The sequence below is a fragment of the Narcine bancroftii genome, chromosome 2, assembly GCF_036971445.1.
Source record: "Narcine bancroftii isolate sNarBan1 chromosome 2, sNarBan1.hap1, whole genome shotgun sequence".
In the NCBI taxonomy this organism is placed as follows: domain Eukaryota; kingdom Metazoa; phylum Chordata; class Chondrichthyes; order Torpediniformes; family Narcinidae; genus Narcine; species Narcine bancroftii.
This window is the reverse complement of record NC_091470.1, coordinates 47,081,530-47,102,906: the sequence shown is the minus strand read 5'-3', so window position 1 is coordinate 47,102,906 and position 21,377 is coordinate 47,081,530. Positions and strand designations below refer to the sequence as shown.

The 21,377-nt window shown below is 36.6% G+C and overlaps 1 protein-coding gene across 17 annotated transcripts in view; it reads right to left on the bottom strand.

Annotated features, from left to right (window-relative positions):
* The window catches only part of zbtb42 (zinc finger and BTB domain containing 42), a 35,122-nt gene that overhangs the window by 12,132 nt on the left and 1,613 nt on the right, over positions 1 to 21,377 (bottom strand). For 5 of the 17 annotated variants that reach the window (XM_069916557.1, XM_069916560.1, XM_069916569.1 and 2 more), the window contains exons 2-6: positions 20,092 to 21,330; positions 18,800 to 18,824; positions 17,445 to 17,577; positions 11,846 to 11,951; positions 10,090 to 10,243 (exon numbers count right to left, since the gene is read on the bottom strand). In XM_069916557.1, coding sequence (XP_069772658.1) covers positions 11,847 to 11,951; positions 17,445 to 17,577; positions 18,800 to 18,824; positions 20,092 to 21,313 — 1,485 coding nt within the window. In that variant the 5' untranslated portion in view covers positions 21,314 to 21,330 and the 3' untranslated portion in view covers positions 10,090 to 10,243; position 11,846. Of the gene's footprint in view, positions 1 to 7,686; positions 7,860 to 10,089; positions 10,244 to 11,571; positions 11,733 to 11,845; positions 11,957 to 17,444; positions 17,578 to 18,006; positions 18,143 to 18,799; positions 18,825 to 20,091; positions 21,331 to 21,377 lie in introns of those variants that run through there. The other 12 variants (XR_011351203.1, XR_011351200.1, XR_011351204.1 and 9 more) reach the window with 12 other exon arrangements.

Genomic DNA, 21,377 nt, shown 5'->3' with positions numbered 1-21,377 from the left:
TTGCTGATATTTCTGCTGAAATAGTAAAATGTGTTCTCACTGCTTTCAGTAAATTTCAGTCATTTCAGGACAGTATAAACTAACCATCAATAGTGGTGAAGTAACTACATCCTAGTTATAATGTAAAGCAATGTGTACCTTTAGATGGACCATCAGTCAATTTAACTTCAGTGAATTTAACTTCAGTGAAAATTATATTGGTGAATGATAAATCTAATCCCTCCTTTACTTAAGATCAGTGTCATCATGTAGCAATAAATAGTAATCAAATATAGAAATTCTGACTGATAAACCTAATAAGAATATTGAAGCCTATAAAACATCTCTAACATCACCCATCAAGGTCACTAAATGAACTAGAGATCTTCAAAGGATAAAGATTTTTTTTAAAATTTTTTATTTTTCACACTATAACCATACTGACCAAAGTACACACAAACTTTCCCTCTTGAATATACAGTGTCATTTTCTCCCCCTTTTTCCCCCTCCCTCCTTCACCCCCCCTCCCCACTCACTCAATGTTCAACATGTACATCAAACCCATTAAACAATGTCATCACACAATGCAAATAAACAAGAAATTTGTGTCTTCTACTTTTACATACTGGGTCAGTTCATTTCATCTTCTTCTCCTTCTGTCATTTTAGGCAGTGGAGGTCCGCGGTAGGACTTCTCTGTTGTGTTCCATGTACGGTTCCCAAATTTGTTTGAATACTGAGATGCTATTTTTTAAATATGTTATTTTTTCCAATGGAATACATTTATTCACTTCTATGTACTATTGCTGTATTCTCAGGCTATCTTCTAATTTCCAGGTAGACACAATACATTTTTTTGCTACAGCTAAGGCTATCATAATAAATCTTTTTTTGTGCTCCATCCAAATCGAGTCCAAGTTCTTTGCTTCTTATATTACTTAGAAGAAAGATCTCTGGATTTTTTGGTATGTTGCTTTTTGTGATTTTATTTAATACCTGGTTTAGATCTTCCCAAAACTTTTCCACTTTCTCACATGCCCACATTGCATGTAATGTTGTTCCTGTTTCCTTCTTACAGCGAAAACACCTGTATAGGTGTATAGCCTGTGTAACCAATTATATTGTATCATGCATAACCTCGTGTTTATTGTGTTTCTCATAGTTCCAGAGCATAGCTTTTCCCATGTTTCATTCTTTATCTTTATGTTTAGGTCTTGTTCCCATTTTTGTTTGTGTTTACAGCTTGTTTCCTCATTCTCTTTCTCTTGCAGTTTGATGTACATGTTTGTTATAAATCTTTTAATTATAATTGTGTCTGTAATCACATATTCAAAACTGCTTCCTTCTGGTAACCTCAGCCTGCTTCCCAATTTGTCCTTCAAGTAGGTTTTCAGTTGGTGGTATGCAAACATTGTACTGGGAGTTGTACCATATTTGTCCTTCATTTGTTCAAAAGATAATTTATTTCCCGAAAAACAATTTACTATTCTTTCGATCCCTTTTCTCTCCCATTCTCTAAAGGAAAGGTTATCTATTGTGAAAGGGATTAGTTGATTTTGCGTCAATATTAGTTTTGGTAGTTGATAATTTGTTTTATTCCTTTCTACGTGAATCTTCTTCCAAATGTTGAGCAGATGGTGCAGTACTGGTGAATTCCTATGTTGCACCAGCTTTTCATCCCACTTATATAGTATATGTTCAGGTACCTTCTCCCCCATTTTATGTAGCTCTAATCTGGTCCTTCCCTTGTTTGATAAAAATCTGATAGGTATCTTAATAATAATTCTTAAAGCTGTATAATAATTCTTAAAGTTTGGTAGCTGTAAGCCCCCTTGTTTGTACCATTCTGTTAATTTATCTAGTGCTATCCTCAGTTTCTCCCCCTTTCCATAAGAATTTCATTATTTTCTTTAGCTCCTTGAAGAATTTCTCTGTTAGGTGAATTGGTAACGATTGAAATAGGTATTGTATCCTTGGGAAGATATTCATTTTAATACAATTTACCCTTCCTATCAGTGTTAGTGGTAAGTCTTTCCAATGTTCTAAGTCGTCTTGTAATTTCTTCATTAATGGCTGATAATTTAGTTTGTATAGATGGCCGAAATTATTATCTAGTTGTATACCAAGGTATCGAATTGCTTGTGTTTGCCATCTAAATGGTGATTCTTTCTTAAACTTTGTGAAATCCACATTATTCATTGGCATTGCTTCACCTTTATTTGCATTGATCTTGTACCCCGATACTTCTCCATATTCCTTCGATTTCTTATGTAATTCTTTTATTGATATTTCTGGTTCTGTTAAGTATACTATGACGTCATCTGCAAATAGACTGATTTTATATTCCTTCTTTTATTTTTATCCCTCTCATTTTATTTTCTGTTCTTAGCTATAGAACCACTGGCAGAACTGATAACGTGAACAGTGAGGGAGATAGTGTACATCCCTGCCTAGTTGATTTGCTTAATTTAAATTGGTTTGATATATATCCATTTACTGTCACTGCGCCAATGGTCCCTTATATAATGCTTTAATCCAATTAATATTTCTCTGGTAGGTTGAACCTCTGTAGTACTTTGAAAAAAATAATTCCATTCTACTCTGTCAAAGGCTTTATCTGCGTCTAAGGCAACAGCCACTGTTTTTGTCTTATTTCCTTGTACTGCATGGATTAAGTTAATGAACTTACAGATATTGTCCATTGTTCGTCTTTTCTTAATAAATCCAGTTTTACTATTTTTGGTACACAGTCGGCCAATCTGTTTGCTAATAGTTTAGCTATTATCTTATAGTCTGTGTTAAGTAGAGATATTTGGTCTATACGATGCTGGTGTTAGTGGATCTTTCCCCGTCTTTGGTATTACTGTAATTATTGCTGTTTTGCATGAATCTGGCATGTTTTGTATTTCTTCAATCTGGTTCATTACTTCCAGGAGAGGAGGAATTAATAAGTCTTTAAATGTTTTATAGAATTCTATTGGGAGTCCATCCTCTCCCGGCGTTTTATTGTTCGGTAGTTTTTTTAATATATCCTGTATTTCCTCGATTTCAAATGGTTTTAATTTATTTTGCTCCTCTTCTTGCAATTTTGGTAGCTCAATTTTAGCTAGAAACTCATCTAGTTTGTCTTCTTTCCCTTCATTCTCAGTTCAATATAGTTGCTTGTAGAATTTCTTGAAGTTTTCATTGATCTCCGTTGGATTATATGTAATTTGTTTGTCCTTTTTCCTTAATGCTAATACCATTCTTTTAGTTTGTTCTGTCTTAAGCTGCCACGTTACAATTTTGTGCGTTTTTTCTCCTAGCTCATAATATTTCTGTTTTGTCTTCATTATGTTCTTCTCACCTTATATGTTTGTAGTGTTTCATATTTTATTTTTTTATCTGCCAATTCTCTTCTTTTGGTTGTATCTTCCTTTATTGCTAATTCTTTTTCTATATTTGTTATTTCCCTTTCCAACTGTTCTGTTTCCCGATTAGTTACATAACTTATTATTTGCCCTCTGATGAACGCTTTCATTGCGTCCCATAGTATAAACTTATCTTTCACTGATTCCGTATTTATTTCAAAGTACATTTTAATTTGTCGTTCAATTAATTCTCTAAAATCCTGTCTTTTAAGTAGCATAGAGTTTAATCTCCATCTATACATTCTTGGTGGAATGTCCTCTAGCTCTATTGCCAATAACAGGGGTGAGTGGTCCGATAATAGTCTAGCTTTATATTCCGTTTTCCTAACTCTCCCTTGAATGTGGGCTGATAACAGGAATAGGTCTATCCTTGAGTATGTTTTATGTCTGCCCGAATAGTATGAATATTCCTTTTCTTTTGGGTGTTGTTTCCTCCATATATCCAAAAGTTGCATTTCTTGCATCAATTTAATTATAAATTTGGTTACTTTGTTCTTTCTGTTAGTTTTTTTTCCAGTTTTATCCATGTTTGAGTCCAAATTAAGGTTAAAATCCCCTCCTATTAGTATGTTCCCTTACTTATCTGCTATCTTCAAAAAGATATCTTGCATAAATTTTTGATCTTCTTCATTAGGTGAATATACATTGAGTAAATTCCAAAATTCTGAATATATCTGACATTTTATCATTACATATCTCCCTGCTGGATCTATTATTTCCTCTTCTATTTTGATTGGTACATTTTTATTGATTAATATAGCTACTCCTCTGGCTTTTGAATTATATGATGCTGCTGTTACATGTCCTATCCAATCTCTCTTTAATTTCTTGTGTTCCACTTCAGTTAGATGTGTTTCTTGTACGAATGCTATATCAATTTTTTCTTTTTTCAGTAAATTTAACAGTTTCTTCCTATTGATTTGGTTATGTATTCCATTAATATTTAAAGTCATATAGTTCAACATAGCCATTTCATACTTTGTTTAGCTTTCCTTTCCGTTTCCTCATCACCACCTTCCCTTCTTATCCATTTCTGCTTTCTTATTTTGAACACATTATAAGACGTCAGTTCTAAAACATAAAATATTTCCACTATTCTCATATCTAAAATTCCTTTAACCCCAATAGTCCCTCCCCTTTCTGAGTTGCCCTTTGTCCCTTGTCGGGCAACCACATCTCCCCTCTCCATTTGGATTTGCGAATCCACTCGCTAGTGTCAACTGATTTCGCAGTGACTGTAATTCTTCCCCCCCAGCCCCCCCAGAAAAGATTTTAATCTTCATATATAACAAAGGTCACTCTCTTAATTCCCTCCTTACTTCCTTTCTTCCCTTTCTTTCCCTTCTTAGTTCTTACCTATACTCTATTTTTTATATATACACACACACATATATATATATATAGATAGATATATATACACACCTACATACACACATACATATAGTTTGTTGTCATTTTTGTTCTTGTTACATCTCTTCATCTCTGTCTGTTTTGTAGTTGTTCTGCAAATTTTCGTCCTTCCGGATCCGAGAATAGTTTGTTTTGCTGCCCCGGAATAACTATTTTAAGTACCACTGGGTATTTTAACATAAATTGATAACCTTTTTTCCATAGGGTCGTTTTTGCTGCATTGAACTCCTTTCTCTTCTTCAGGAGTTCAAAACTTATATCTGGATAGAAAAAAAAATTTTGACCCTTGTATTCCAGTAGTTTTGTTGTCTTCTCTTATTTTTTTCATTGCCTTCTTCAATATATTTTCTCTTGTTGTATATCTTAGGAATTTTCCTAGAATGGATCTTGGTTTTTGTTGTGGCTGTGGTTTTGGGGCTAATGTTCTGTGTGCCCTTTCTATTTCCATTCCTTCCTGTATTTCTGGCATTCCTAGGACCCTGGGGATCCATTCTTTTAAAAATTCTTTCATATCTTTGCCTTCTTCATTTTCCTTAAGGCCCACTATCTTTATATTGTTTCTCCTATTATAGTTTTCCATTATATCCATCTTCTGAGCTAACAACTCCTGTGTTTAACTTTTTTTTTTAATCAGATTCTTCCAATTTCCTTTTTAAGTCATCCACTTCCATTTCTATGGCTGTTTCTCGTTCTTCCACCTTGTCTACTCTTTTCCCTATTTCTGTCATGACCATCTCTAATATACTCACTTTTTCTTCTGTACCCTTAATTCTTCTTTTTAGTTCACTAAATTATCGTGTTAGCCATTCTTTTAATGCTTCCATATATTCTTGAAATTTTTTTTATCCATGTACTGTCCATTCCCTTCATCTTTCATTTCTCTGTGCAGAGCCTGATGTTCTTCCCCTGAGTCCACTCCAGGACCTGTGTCCTCTACCTCTCTTACTTGTATCTGTGTCTCTTCTGACTTTCTTGTTGGGCTGTTTATCTCAGTTTGCTGGCTTTTTTTAAAATGGTGTCTTGATGTTGGTCCTCTTCCTCTGGGCTGGTCATCTGGTGTGTCTGATTTCCTTTTTTCATTCTCCTCCCTCTCGTTCCCATTATTTTCTGCATCTTCCCACTGGGAGCCCTGCTGTCGGATCTTACTCAGCTGGTACCCCCTCCCGTCAGTGTTGTCTTTGTCACATGCACGATTCCTCGCGTATGCGTGGTTGCACACCTCTGTTTGGCTCCATGAGCCATCCTTGTAGTCCTGCGCTCGGTGGGTCGCAAACCTTCGGGGCTTCCACTGACCTCAGGGAGTGGGCTCTTCTCTCCATGGTGGGTCCCTGCTTCTTTGTACAGGTAAGGCCTTCACTTCGTCTTCTGACATCTTTCCTTCTTTTCTTCCCATTGTTTTTGGCTTTTCTTTCTTTGGTGCCATTTCCTCCACACCTTTATTTTTTATTTGTTGTGGTTTGTGTGTCTGTGGCTTTGCTTTTTCTTTACTTTTTTCCTTCTTTTCCGGAGAGGGCTGGTATTCTCCTACCGGTCACTACTCCATCACATGACTCCTCCTCAAAGGATAAAGATTGAATCGACTCACTGAGTGAGCAGGAAATGGGATACAGTTTGCCATAAATTGGATAGCTCCGTGCGGGGCCAAGACAACAAGAAAACACATTTCTTTCACAGACAACAGCAAAGAGATCATGTGTGTCGATAATGTTTCCTGGAGCTTCAGTCACTTCAAATAATTTCAGTTTACATTAGCATCTTCTGCCCAGGGGAAGAAGATAAAATTTGCCATCCCACCCTATTCTGTGTCAAAAGAACGTAGTCCTACCTTGAGCATGGAGACATTTGATCTGTCCATGGCTAGTTTCAATAGCAGCTCAGGGAGGAGTGGAATATTTCATGTGAACCAGCAAGCCTTCATCCTTCCATCAAGGCCTGATGCAACTGTTATGGCACACACAGTTTCTTCAGTGCACTGGCACTGCTGAATGCCTCATGCAATTGAATATCAGGCCAACTTTATAAAGTAGGTTAGCACTAGATATCATCAAGGCCATTAGAGTTGCATAAATACAGATCCAGGATTGAGTTTTTAATAATATGTTGCTTCATTCACAGGTTTCTATACAAATAACCGGATGTATTGAAAAGAAATGAACAAGTTCATCGAGGGAAAAACAAAATGATGCATGTTTGACTTTGCAGTTTTACCATGTGTGAATTATGAGTGATATTTTTCAAATGAATATTTCTCCCCCCAAAAGTTTTATCCATGAAAGTAACTGTATATAATGAGGAAAATGTAATGAGTATTCAGGATTGGTATCATGAATATAATTCATTTCAATTATCAGAAAATATTTAAATATATGCTGAACAAGGCAATGAAGCACATAGCTTGATAACTTGTGTGCTGGTTTTTAAACAAAGCTAAAATTACATACAAATAGATGCATCTTTATTGGGTATGTTCTGACAAGTCTCAGCCGAGCTAACAGATGGAGCGCTGGAGAAGTGGAGTGGCTCCATCTCGAGGGCAGCAAAAATTGGCAACATCTTGAAAGCTCCAGATAAGTGCTTTACTGAAGCCAATTAAACAGTAGCATCAACAGCAGCTATAACAATCACTGCAGTCATGACTATTCTGTGCCTTATTGAAGATAAAACTATAAGCAATTTTTGCTATAAACTGCAAGCTTTTCTCATTTCTAAAAGACAAATTGTAAAAAGGAATGAAAATAAACATTTTGAGGGCAGCAAAAAAAAATAATTTAGATGGGCAAGTGGCCACATTACATTATTTGTAATTAATATCTCAATGCACACCCTAACAATTTTACTATTTTGAGAGAAAGTTGAGAAAAAGTAATAAAAAACTTGGAGACAATTACCCTGAACTATTGTTACAGCAGCTGTTTCACAACTTGAGTTATATAGTCCTTTGTAGTGGTTGGCAAGATCAATTCGGATCAGTGTGGAATTTTACTTCAGTCCTACCTCGTGAATGTTTTCAGTTCATCTCTTAGGCTGGATGCTAATGTTGGTTCTGGGAGTAGAGGTAGTACTGGTAGAGGGTTTTCAAGTGCCAGTAAGCAAGGAGGACAAGATAGATAAAAATCAATTAAACCAAAATAAGGACAAATCTGGCAATGCGAGCTAAACAGAGACAGATGAACCAGAAAATGTAGATAATGATATAATAATTGAACATCTCTATGTACTACCTGCTTCCATAACCATCTTTAAGTTGGATATAAATGGATAGAATGCTTCAATTTATAAATTCTGTATTCTGGCAAATTTACAACTTTAGAAATCAATACATTTACTCCTGTAAGTTCTCTCATGTAGCACAATACTCTTTTGCACTATGCAGAATTTATTTTAAAATCTACACTCACTCTCTGTACTCAGAATTGCATAGCCAAGATTGGTTCCAACAAAATCTATACATTTTGATTGAACCACCATTGATTGAATAATAGGAAATTATGAGTCAGATTATAGAATGAGGATCAAGGATCTTGCTTGGGTGGTGCAAGAACAACAACCTTGCTCTCACCATTAGGAAGGCCAAGAAACAGATTTAGGAAGGGGAAGCCAAGGAACCATTTGTGGGACAGTGGAGGGAGTTATTACCTTCATGTTCCTACACATCCACATTTCAGAGGACCTCTCCTGGGAATTTGAAGAAATTCAGCGTATCATTGAATACTCCATCAAACTACTACAGTTGAACTGTGTAAAGTATACTGACTGGTTGCATCAAAGTCCAGTTTGGAAACTCAAATGCTCAGGAACACAGAAAGCGGCAGACATATCCAAGTCCATAAAGGGCACCAGTCTCCCATCCATCAAAGACAACTCAAGGTGCTGCCTCAAGGCAGCCAAAATCATAAAAGACCCCATCAACTTGTTCATGCTTCTTTTCAGCTGCTACCTTCAGACATAAATCTAGCACGTGGAGATTCAAGAACAGTTTTCATCAATAGCTATCAAGCTCCAGAATCTCCCTGTACCATCTGAACCATAATATTACAAGACTATCAAATATCTATCTGGATTACTGACAGTGAAACAATTTTTTGCATGATTGGAAACTTTCAATATTATATTTTCTCTTCCTTTTACATTTAACATCTTTTTTTTGTGGCACCTTAGTTATATATACCATGCTTTACAAAACTGGGAAGCGGCAGCAAGTAAAATTTTCAATGCACCTATTCATTGCACTCATGCGTGTGATAGTAAACTGTCAAACTCCAGATCTGCTGCAGGACAAAAATCTCACCATAATATCCTTATAAAGGTGGAGATTGAATGAGAGAATGGCTTTAACCTGATAGAATGTGCAAAACCTTTCCACCTCATCCAATATCAAATGTCATGCCTCAGAATATCAAGCATTTACCACCCTCCATTTTCCCTCAAAAACACACACATAAAAGGCCTTATTGATACACAGAACTTTTTCCAACATACATTACGAGCAAAGGAATTTCTACGCAACGTTTTCACTAGAATGACTCAATGTTTATAAAGAGATTTAATCTTAGTTTAATATGGAAACCTCTACAAGTCACTACAGCAACTGTCATATTGCCATCAGCCTGTGCCTGTCCACATTCCTTTTTTCTTCACTTTAAACCATGCCTGACAATACTTGTGGGGGAAATGTTACTGAGCATCAGGTAAAATACAAGCTGTCAACAGAAAGAAGTTCATTCAGCAAACCCAGAACATTGCTGTGTATGGACTTTGAGTGCCTCACGTGATTGGAGTCCTTGCTTCAAAGAGAACCCATCAGGATTTCCAGTAGACAATCATATGGTCAACTCTGCACAACAGTATTACAAATTAAAACCATTAGCCCAAGGAATGAGCGACCTTAAGTGAAGGCAAAAGAAGATCAGCATATGGTCGTCAAAGCCTGCATGCACTCCTGTGACAGCACAACCAATGCATCAAGGTGGGTGCCAACTCTTCCCTTGATAAAAACATGATCACAAAGCTGTATCCAGAAAGGAACTTCCCACCTATGCAGGCGTGGATCCCGTGGTTTGGTGATCTACCTGTAGATAACCCTTTCTTTGGTCTGCTCTGGAAATACATTAGGCATTGGGGCTGAGCAGAGTCAAAAAAAAAAAAGACCACAATTGGATTTCCACCTACTTTCAGTCTTCACAAGCTGATGATTGAGACATCAGCTTTCTGGGCCATCTTCAAAGTATGAAATAGTACATGGTTTACACAAGTCTCTTAGGGTTCACTCTCACATCTACCAACTTTGATGATAATCTTCAGCCAGATTTTATTGACATAATTGGAAGACCCCTTCCTGCCATGCTAGAGTAGGTGCTCCTGCTAATTTTTCAGCCCTTGGCATGACCTTCAATGAGTCAACTTGGTGCATCTCCAGTCAATTCTGTTGTGCAGTCTTTAATGCACCTTTAAATAAAAAAACTGAAATTGACATCTGCACAAGATCACAACCACTCAACCTAATTGAGCTGAAAACTGACAATTTTAATGTTAATGCAATGCCAAGTTCAAAGCCGATGACAAATATCTTAAGGACTATGACTATAAATTTACTTTAACTTCTTTTGCAAAGAAAATTCTATTTCAGAGATAGTATCAAAGCTGCAGAAAGAGAGGATGTCATGGGTTTAAGTGGGACTCAAACAGGAAGAGAGCAATCAGTATAGGCCTCCCAATAGCTTCTAGAAAGGGATAAAAAATAACTGTTATGAGTGATTTCAACTTTCCTAATATTGATTGGTACTTCTTCAGTGAAAAAGCGTTCAATAGATGAAGTGTCTAAAGTATGTAGACAGTTTGACTAGATGAGAGGTCATACTGGATATGGTGCTGAGCAATGAACATGGTCAGGTGACAGACCACTCTGTGGGCAGCTATTTTGGAGATAGTGACTACAACTTTCTGAACTTTAGCATATCTATAAGGGCAGGAGCAGACAACATGGGACAGTATTCAATTGGAGTTGGGGGGGGGGGGGGAAATGGGAGGGAGCAGATTACCCTAGTATTGGGCAGGAACTTGGAAATGTTAATCGGGAACCAAGTCCATCGACCTTGGTTTGAATCTGGTGCTGTCTGTAAGGAATTTGTACGTTCTCCCCGTGTCTGCATGGGTTTCCTCCAGGTGCTCTGGTTTCCTCCCACCCTTCAAAACATATGAAGGTTATAGGTTAATTGGGCGCCATGGGCCGGAAAGGCCTGTTACCATGCTGCGTATCTAATTTCTTTTTAATTTAATTTTAAATTTATGGAAATATACAGTAGAAATGTTTGGAATCCCTTGCATGGGGGTCTGAGTCAGGTAATAGACAGAGGTGGAATATTTGGTGAAGAAGAAGAATGTAGCATACACAAGGTTTAGGAAGAAAAAAAAATCAAGCAGTGCTGTTAAAAGTTGTAAGGTAGCTTACTTGTACTTGTAGAGTGAGGGTACCACAGATAAACCTGGGAATTAGAGACCAGCAAGTCTTTTGTTAGTGGAGAGTAAACTATTGGAGAAGATTCTTAGGGACAGAACTTGTGAACATTAATTAAGGATAATCAGCATAGCTTTATGAAGGGAAGGTCATGCCTCAGGAACCTTTTTGAGGTAACAAAACAAATTGTTGAAGGTAAAGCAGAGGGTGTGGTGTACATGGATTTAAGGTATTTGACAAGGTTCCCCATGGTAGGCTCATCGAGAAAGTCATTGCATCCATGCAAACTTGGGTGTGTGGATTTGAAATTGGCACTCACAGAAGGCAGAGGGTAGAAGTAAATGGAACATATTCTGCTTGGAGGTCAGTCATTAGTTGTGTTCAGCAGGAATCTGTTTTGTGAGACCTGCTCTCTGATTTTTATAAACAGCTTGGACAAGGAAGTGGACGCAGTTGGGTGGAGAAGCGACTAATGGAGTTCTATGTTGAAAAACAAAAAAAGACATACTGGAAATCTGAAATTAAAGCAGAAAACACCATACATACTCATACCAGAGACCTGATAACTCTTTGGCAATGCCATGAAAACTTACTTTATTTGCCTAAAATCATGCGTCGATGACAGACGTCAAGCTGAACACTAGGCGGCATTGTTGTATCATGTTGGAACTTCGAAAATTCTGAGTTCTTATCAGCTTGCTGTGCTTAAAAATTTAAAAGCACCCGATTAGTGCAACATGTGAAACTTTAAAACATTTTCCTTAAAATCTTATGTAGCAAATTCATTTCCTTAAAATACTCCATTCTATTCCTTAATTATTCATTAGAGAGATGGATTTCAGTCAAATATCTCCAGAACCACCATGAGTGAATTTTGAAACACCAGTTAATTCCTTCCTTTAGTACTCTTCCTGATAGATGTCATTCTCCTTTACATCTACTAATAAAATGAAGGCCCAAAGTAACTTGGACAGAGAATAATAGTTGATTATCGGCAGGAATGCAGAATATTGGTTAGAATTATAGTTTTAAAATCAAGGAACTTGATTTGATAAGTCATAGAAACAAAGTTAGAACCATAGAACATTAAACAGGCCTAGTCTTACTGACCTGCACCCATTTCCCAACCCTCTATACCCCTCCTATCCATCTACCTGTCCAAACTTTTCTTAAATGTTAAAATTGAACCTGCATTATTAACTTCAGCTGGCAGCTCATTCAAAACTCTCCCACCACTCTGAAGAAAATCCCCCTGATGTTCCCTCTAAACTTCTTCCTTTTCACCTTTAACCTATGTTCTCTGGTTTGCCACTCACCTACCCTCAGTGGAAAAAGCCAACTTGCATTTACTCTATCTATAGCCATCATAATTTTACATACTTCTTTCAAAACAATAAATAGAAAAGTGTTTAGCCTATTGAAATCATACTTCACCCGAGAGTACTGATGAAAATACATGCATTGAAATATCTAGCTCATCCTTAAAAATGCTTACTTGTAAAAATAATTCATTTCAATAGCTTCAGTGCTCTCGACACAAGTCACGTGATATTTTAATTGTAAAACAGTATCTCTAAGGATTTAAAACTATTACCAGTAAACTAGCTCTATTTCAGTAATGTGGCACAGTTGTACAGAGTTGTTAACTACAATATATGCATTTTGTAACTTTTGTAATTCTCTACTAACTACTAAATATTTTTATTTTACCAATAAATTATAAATGAGTAACAATGCATTCAAATTGTAGTGGCACGGGGAAGCCATTCAGCCCAGTGAATCTTTGCCAGATCCTAGTAGAGCAATCTTTTCAATCCCATTCCGATTTCCCCCATCACTGCAAAACTTTCTCAAGTGAGTCAATTTCTTTTAATATACAAGGTGCTGACAGCAAATTTGAGGCCAGAACTCTTGAGTAAAAATATTCTTCTACATTTCTACCTTCCATCTTCTGCTAACAATTTTGCACCCATGACCTATGATTTTAAAATTAATGGGAAGTTTTTCTTTATTCGCCCTACCCAAATTAGTCATTATCATGTATTCTTGCAATTTTAACTGCAAGAACAACTGTCCCTGCTTCTCCACAGCACACAGCACTGACCAGAGGAAGAATGCTGCCCACCATTTTAGTTTCTTCATTGAAGCAGAATCCTTTTCAAGTCACTGGTTAACCTTTGATTCCCTAATCAAAGGACTTGCTGCAGAACCAAGGATGCATTTTCTTGTCAGTGGCCAAGTGCTTCCTTTGGAACAGCCAGGCACAGCAAGCACAGTTCAGATCATTATGTTTATACTGAATCCCTCGATCTTAGTATTTGAGAAAGGCACGTTCAGAGAGGAGAAACTAGATATTGGATCATTTGGCAATAGCTCACCTGCTACAAACTTTGCTTTTCAATAGCATAATTTTTAAAATTTATGTTGCATTTATTTGTCATATCACCCATATGAACACAATTTTATAACACAACCATGTGAATGCTGATATCTAATAGGTCAAACCCCATTCAAAGTAAGTGAACATACCCTCAATGTAGGAACAAATGGTGCTACATATCAAGAATGAGGTATTAGAATTAATCAAGAATTAGAGGAGGTATTTGCATACCTCGATGAATGGCTCAAGCTGGTCATGTATTTTTAATGGAGCTTTACTAAATGCTTTCTAAAATATTTTGCACATGGTATTCACCATCTTCAAAAAATTCATTCAGGTTAGTTAAACACAACTACTTGGTGGTTGCCTCACTTCAAACTTCTCAAGTGAATATTAATGTCCCCCACCAAAAGGACCAAAGTAACAAATAGCATATGGATCTCAAAAAAATCAAAATAATTTTAGATATTTAACAGTACAGCATAGGATGAGGCCCTTCATTCCAATTATGCAATTTTAAACAAATCCCATCTGCTTGAATATGTTCCTCCATTCCCTACCTGTTCATGCGTCTAAATGTCTCAACTTAACATTAGCTTAGTTTATAAAACCTCTGATGTCCAACAGTTCACTTCATTTAAAACAGTCAAACTAAAATTGTATGGTGTGGTGGATATATCCAGGGGAGCAATGAGGAAAGAGGGGGCAGTCCGAACATTTGTTTTCATCTTGGTGATGTGGTCTGGACAGGACGTGCGCCACATGCCAGCCAGATCAAACAGCAGATGCCATGGGGATTGGAGATAATCACATTTTCACATCTGCAAGGGCCAAGGCACCAGGTTTGTAAGCATTGCAGTTATCTTCAGTCAGGGATGGTGACCGGCCAGGATGGGACTGTCAAGACAGAGGCCAACTGCCTGGGTCAGGCCCGCTGGGCTAGTGACAGATTGCATTATATCAAAACCTGTGCAGAAGTATACCTGCATTTATATCTAATTGTAATTTCTAATGTTAAGTATTTCTTAAATATTTGATTTTTAGTTTCACATTTGTACTTGTACTATTATGTACTTTTCCTAGTAATTGCATTGTTTTGCATTTGTTGTGATTGGGCATGATTTTTACCAGAACATATTTTTGTTGCAAAAATATGCCAACAACATAGCAAACAAAAAGTGTAGGCAATATAGTGTGAAAACTGAAGACAATTTATTGACAGATGAGAGGTAAATTTACTTTCATGTTGCTAAATACATTGGTTTACTCCCAAGTTTTATTTGTGAAATATTTACACTTGTTTATAGTGTTAGATTAGTTGTTATTTTAAATTTACAGTTGACCTAATAGTGAGAAAGAGGTGCATGGTGTGTGTGTGGGTCTCTGGTGCTAAGGAAGTGGTCTGGGCTCAAGAAGTTTGGGAATCATGAGGCACATTCCAGAATGCTCTAAATTCAGAACTTCCAAAATCAACTCAATTGTTACGATTGCCATGGGTAGTCAAATAAATGGGAGTCCTGATGAAGGGTTGACATGAAATGTTGACTATCCACTTGCCTCTACAGGTCCTGCTGTGTTCCTTCAGCAGTTTGTTTTTTTTTTGTTCCAGCTTCTATCATCTCCATTCTCTCATATCTCTACTGGGCCAATCAAGCTAGATTTTAACTTCTGTTCACTCCTACTTAACTCGCTAGATGTGGGGGATGACTGCCAGTTAATATAGGGGTGCAGCAAGGCTTTATGGTGACAACCTTTGAAGGATAGTCAGCCATTTAAAAGTGACAATTGAAAATATTGAATTTTTAAAAATCTTTCCTGGACCCCAACAGACGATTGGCATTGTGAAGAAAGCACATCAGCACTTGTACTTCTCAGGAGTTTGCAGAGGTTTGGTACGGCATCAGAAACCCCAGCAGATTTGTACAGATGTGTGGTATGAGGACACCAATGTCCCTGAGGATAAAGCCCTCCAAAAAGGTAATGGATACAGGCAAAACCCTCCCCATTATCAAGAACATCTACAGGGAACGTTGCCTTAGGAGAGCAACAGCAAGCAAAAGATCCACACCACTCAGCCCACACTCTGTTCTCACTGCTGCCATCAGGAAAGATGTACAAGTGCCACAAGACTAATTCTACCAGATTTAGGGACAGCTGCTACCCCTCAACCATCAAACTCCTCAACAACAAAACTCAATCAGGGACTCCTACTTTTGCACTTTATTGATTAAAAAAAAATTCTCTATTGCAGTTTGTTACCATTCATCATTTGCTTACAGTTCTTTATCTGTTTATGTGCATGTTGAGTAATTTTTTAAATGCTACCATTAAGTAGTAATTCTGCCTCACCTGCAGGAAAGAATCTCAGGGTTGTATGTGATACCATGTTTGTACTGACAATAAATGTGAAATCCGAAATCTAATACAAGCATTAACATTTGTGGTTTGCTTGATTTGAATCAGTAATTTTCCAGCCTCCAGGAATCTTAGTTTAAAGTGAACAGTTGTTTCCATGTGTGCACTTTTCTGATCCTACACTTTAGACAGATTCCCCACTGTAATGTTGAGATTTTCCAAAACTTTATAAAGGAGTCCACTGACAGAACACGAGTCCAGTGACATTTTAAATGTTTGTCTACCATCCATCATTCAGCTCATCCAGGACCTGCTGCAGAACCAAGGATGCCTTTTCTTGTCAGTGGCCAAGTGCTTCCTTTGGAACCGCCAGCCACAGCAAGCACAGTTCAGATCATTATGTTTATACTGAATCCCTCGATCTCAGTATTTGAGAAAGGCACGTTCAGAGAGGAGAAACTAGATATTGGATCATTTGGCAATAGCTCACCTGCTACAAACTTTGCTTTTCAATAGCATAATTTTTAAAATTTATGTTGCATTTATTTGTCATATCACCCATATGAACACAATTTTATAACACAACCATGTGAATTCTGATATCTAATAGGTCAAACCCCATTCAAAGTAAGTGAACATACCCTCAATGTAGAAACAAATGGTGCTACATATCGAGAATGCTACCTCTTAGATGAGATATTTGCATACCTTGATGAATGGCTCAAGCTGGTCATGTATTTTTATCTTTGCTACTTAAAGTACACTGTTTGACCTGCTGAGTTTCTTCAGCATTGGGGTTTTCCTTCAATCACAGTGTCTGCAGACTTTCATGTTTTACTTAAGCCAAGCTTGTTTATCCTCTCAGATCACCATAAAAAGATCCCATGACACTATTCCAGGAATGGGCAACTACTCAGTGTCCCAGCCAACAATCATCTCCAAAGTACACAGCAAAATAACTGGCCTTTGAAACACTATTCTCTGTGGTACTTTTTTGTGTAATAATACAATTACTTTTGAAAGTCCTATTGACATAGAACCAAATACACATTCTTTGTTATATTTGTCAAACTATTAACACATCAGAAATACATGAATTTTTATTTTACATATTAGTCCATAAAAATGCATTGTAACAAATTGACTTTTTTGGTATTTTATGATGTATGTTAATCCTTTGAAATCACATTATTGTTAGAGATGGCACCAAGTTAAAAAATTATGAAAATCACTACAAACTTCCATTCTGACTTCAAAGCAAATCAATGGTGTTACTGTATAAAACTTCTATAAAGTGTCTGCATTCCTCATCTGATATTACAGTAGCAGTCATTAAACTATGTTCAATGATTTAAGAAACAAATCTAATAACTTTATGAAGAATAATCTATTAATAAATGGTGATAACATTTATTTGGCACATACAGAATTATTTTGTTCCGTTAAAAGTCACTAACCTTCCAGTGAGATAACAAATCAGTCTCATGTTCAGATAACGGATGTATTAAAATTTGATACAAATATTTCATTGTTCTGGGAGCATTGTTAATGCAACATTTCATTGGTATAACTGTGTAACAAGGAGTCCTTCTATCAGAGGATCAAACAAAGCACAAACAACAGCAAAAAAACATATTGTTCATTGTGAAAATAATACATTATTATAAGGGGGTTTTAAAATGAATCCAGACACTGAGCATACAATTTTAGCTGGGCATTATATAAACAGGCACATTGAACATGCTGCTAAAGAACAAGTGTTGCTGAACTATCCCATGGAGATCCACTATGAAAGGACATCTGCGCTACCTACCACAGAAAGTAATTTTAATCATGAAATTTCTTGTCAATTTTTAAAAACAAGTTTAGTCATAAACCTTGGAACAAGAACTTATCAGGATCATCTTTCAGCAAAACATTGTATATTTTTATTGGATCTATACAATGATACTTCTCAAATGTAGATCTCAATTAAATGTAGTTATATCTTTCATAATTTAAGAAATAAACACTCTGAAGTAAATGTCAGTTTTTTTTTAATAAGTTGTTCAATTTTCTAAACAGGATGCAACCGTGCGCTGATTATTCAATCCATTGAATGAGGTAAGATATGAAGGCACGTCTTCACAAAATATACAGGCATTTAGACTTTGCACTGAACAGAAATGTAAGCACACAAAATTAGGAATCTTATTATACAAAGTTTTTAAAAAAATTGTTAAAACTAAAAACACAAAAAGGTCTAGTCACGATTGTCACAGTTTTATAACACACTGAAACAGTGGCAAATAATAATTGAACAGATATCTTGTTGAATAAGCGCTAACAGGTTTAATCAATAATATAAAACACCCTTCATTTTCCGATTGTCCTCTAAAGACCACACTAAACTGTTAAAATTTAAACAATTCCTATTTTTTTTAAAAAAAGCAATAAAACTTTTGTAAAAAAACTCCATTCTATTGTCTCTGCTACATTGTTACTAAAACCTCTCCATTAATAAATTTCAAGGATACAAATAATACACACAACTCTGAAAAGATCACAAAACTATAAATAATTTTTTGATTATACAAAACTATTACATATTTTAACCTGTTTGACCTGTTGATATTTTAGGTTAGGTCTCCATTTTTTTTGTAAATTCTTTTCTTGGAATTGCCTATTTTATTAAGCAGTTATGATAAATTGAATTAAAAATTCAAATAAAACAGAGTGCAAAATATTTTCAAGTGTGCAAGATAACTTTAAAATATACATTAAATGGTTTTTGATCTTTAAACTTAGAAAAGAAACTGAATTCACATTTTACCTCTTCAAAACATTTTGTAGTTGTTCTGGTATGGTTCAGTATGACAAGGAAATTCATTAAAGACAAAATTCATGTGGTTAAATAAGAAAATTCTTAAAGATGATCAGTAGTAATTGCTATTGTATGAATCTCTTTTCAAGCATAGAATCAATTTTTAGAACATTGCCCACTTGCTGCATTGATATTTTTAAAAGACCACTATATTCGAAGAAAATTAAAGTTCCAAAAATATTTTATAATTTAATTATCGAAATAGAACATTAAACAAAATAACCACTGCATCGCAAACCAAAATGCTATAAATACAATATCAAGTTTCATCAGGAGAATGCAATAACATTTAGTAGTTGTTCTTAGTGCTATATGCCAATCACAGCAAACAAAATGCAACGCTTCATAACTGAATTTGTCCAGGCGACAAGACGAGAGTATCCCAATTTCACAGACAAAAATTGCAGTGCTATAGAGCAAGATATCGCAATCCATTTACTTCTCATTTGCAAGTGAAATTTCATATTGCTATTGAGTGTAACTATGCACTGTTAAACTATTTCAGGAAGAGTTTTTTTTTCCCCCTTGGGCTTTAACAGACCACACTCAAGTCAATTAACAATTACCAATATTAGCTTTATTTAGCAATGTCATATTTTATGTGACAATTGTAGAGCAAACTATAGCTCAATTAGTGGCTTGATTTTGGATTTTCAATGCTGACTAACATTTTATCTTCAAAATAATCAGATTCTTCCCCTAATATTTACTATACCTGATTGGTGTATATTTATATGCATTGAACTCTAAGGGGAAAATGGCAACCATTTAGTGACCAGAGCTCCTGACTTTAAAAAAAAAGTATGACATTAGCATAATTCAACATTAAAAACAATCTTTTGAAAAAACCTTCCTATTAAGTACTGCAGCTTTAAATTTTATGAATAGAATTTTGAAAGCAGTGCCCTTTCACACACTTAATGCAGGAAAGCCATGCAGTGGAATTGTTTCTTTATACTTTAACTGCAACCATGCAAGTGTTCCAGAGATGCACATCAGTTTTAAATAGGATTTTGAGATTTTCTGATGAACTTTGAAACATTATCTGACAGCAATGTTCTTGACAAGACCACAGTGGAACTTGCGCATGTGTCTATACAGGTCACCTGACTGTGTAAAACGCCTTTCACACCATTTGCAGGCATGTGGCTTCTCCCTGGTGTGCACAACTGCATGGCGACTGAGATTATGAGAGTACTGGAAGCTCTTTCCACACTGACCACAGGTGTAAGGCTTCTCACCTGAGTGAGTTCGCTCATGACGCTTCAGCGTGTACATGCAGGAAAAGGTTTTCCCACACTGTGAGCAAGTAGGCATGGAACCATCAGCAGGCATTTTTGTACGAGGACCATCTTTTTCCCTGAAGTGAGTACTCAGATGAAGCTGAAGAACATGTGGACTTGGGAAGCCTTTGCTGCAGAGGGGACAAATAAAAATATGTCCTGTTGACATCACCATTCTTGTGTTTGAAATATCAGTTGATGGCATTTCATCCTCACTTCCTTCCCGTTCTTGTTCTATTCCTTTGTTGTGTGCCACACCATTGCCTGGGAATACAGGTCCAAAGGCTGGAATTAAGCCATTAGGAGAATTCCTGTTCCGACTTGCTGGATCCATTTCTTCACTCTCCTCCTGGTCTGACAGCAACTCTTGTTCATCTCCAACAAATGGCATGGTGCCCTGCTGCTGGCTCTCGGAGGCCAGCTGTCCAGAAACATGAGAGTAAAATAAATCTCTTCCAGACACAGGCTTGAAAGACAGATCTAGAGCACAGTCCACATCAGCCGAGGCCTTGATATGGTCAACAGTTCGTTGAGGCACAAGTCCCGTGAAATTCTTGGTACTGGACATTGCTTTTCCAGTAGTTGCATTGCATGATTCTGACTCTGTAGACGCAGAAGTAATCCCTACAAGATCAGACAATCTCCTCGAATATCCATTAACCTTCTCACTGCCTTTGGGATTTTTATAATCCACAATCGTACAATTTTGCTTGCTTTGTGCGTCAAATCGATGGGACACCAGTTCATCGCTTTCTGAAGAACTCTCTTCTTTGACCAGTCCAAGTGCATTACCATTCATCTTTTCATCTCCACACAGTTCTTTATCTTTCAACTTCCCCTTACAGACTTTCACAATGCTATACATGTGAAGGTAACTTGCTGCAGCTAACACATCTTCAACTGGTAGTCTATTAAAGTGAAGTTTTCCTTCATACATGAATTCAAGAAGCAGGCCAAAGGCAGGAGCTGTGACAATGTCACTGTTTAAATGCACAATGTCTCTTTTGTCCAGCTGGTCCCTGTAGAATAGATGAAAGTACATGCTACACGAAGCAAGCACTGCACGATGGGCTCTGAACTGGACGTCTCCAACTAGAACAGTACAATCACAGAGAAAATCCTGGTGACGCTGCTGACTCAAACATTGCAGCAACTGCCGGCTATGGTCTGGAAACTCCATTCTTCCTTCATAACCGCCTAAAACACGAAAGCCGAACAGAAATTAAAACCGAAAAGTTTCAGTC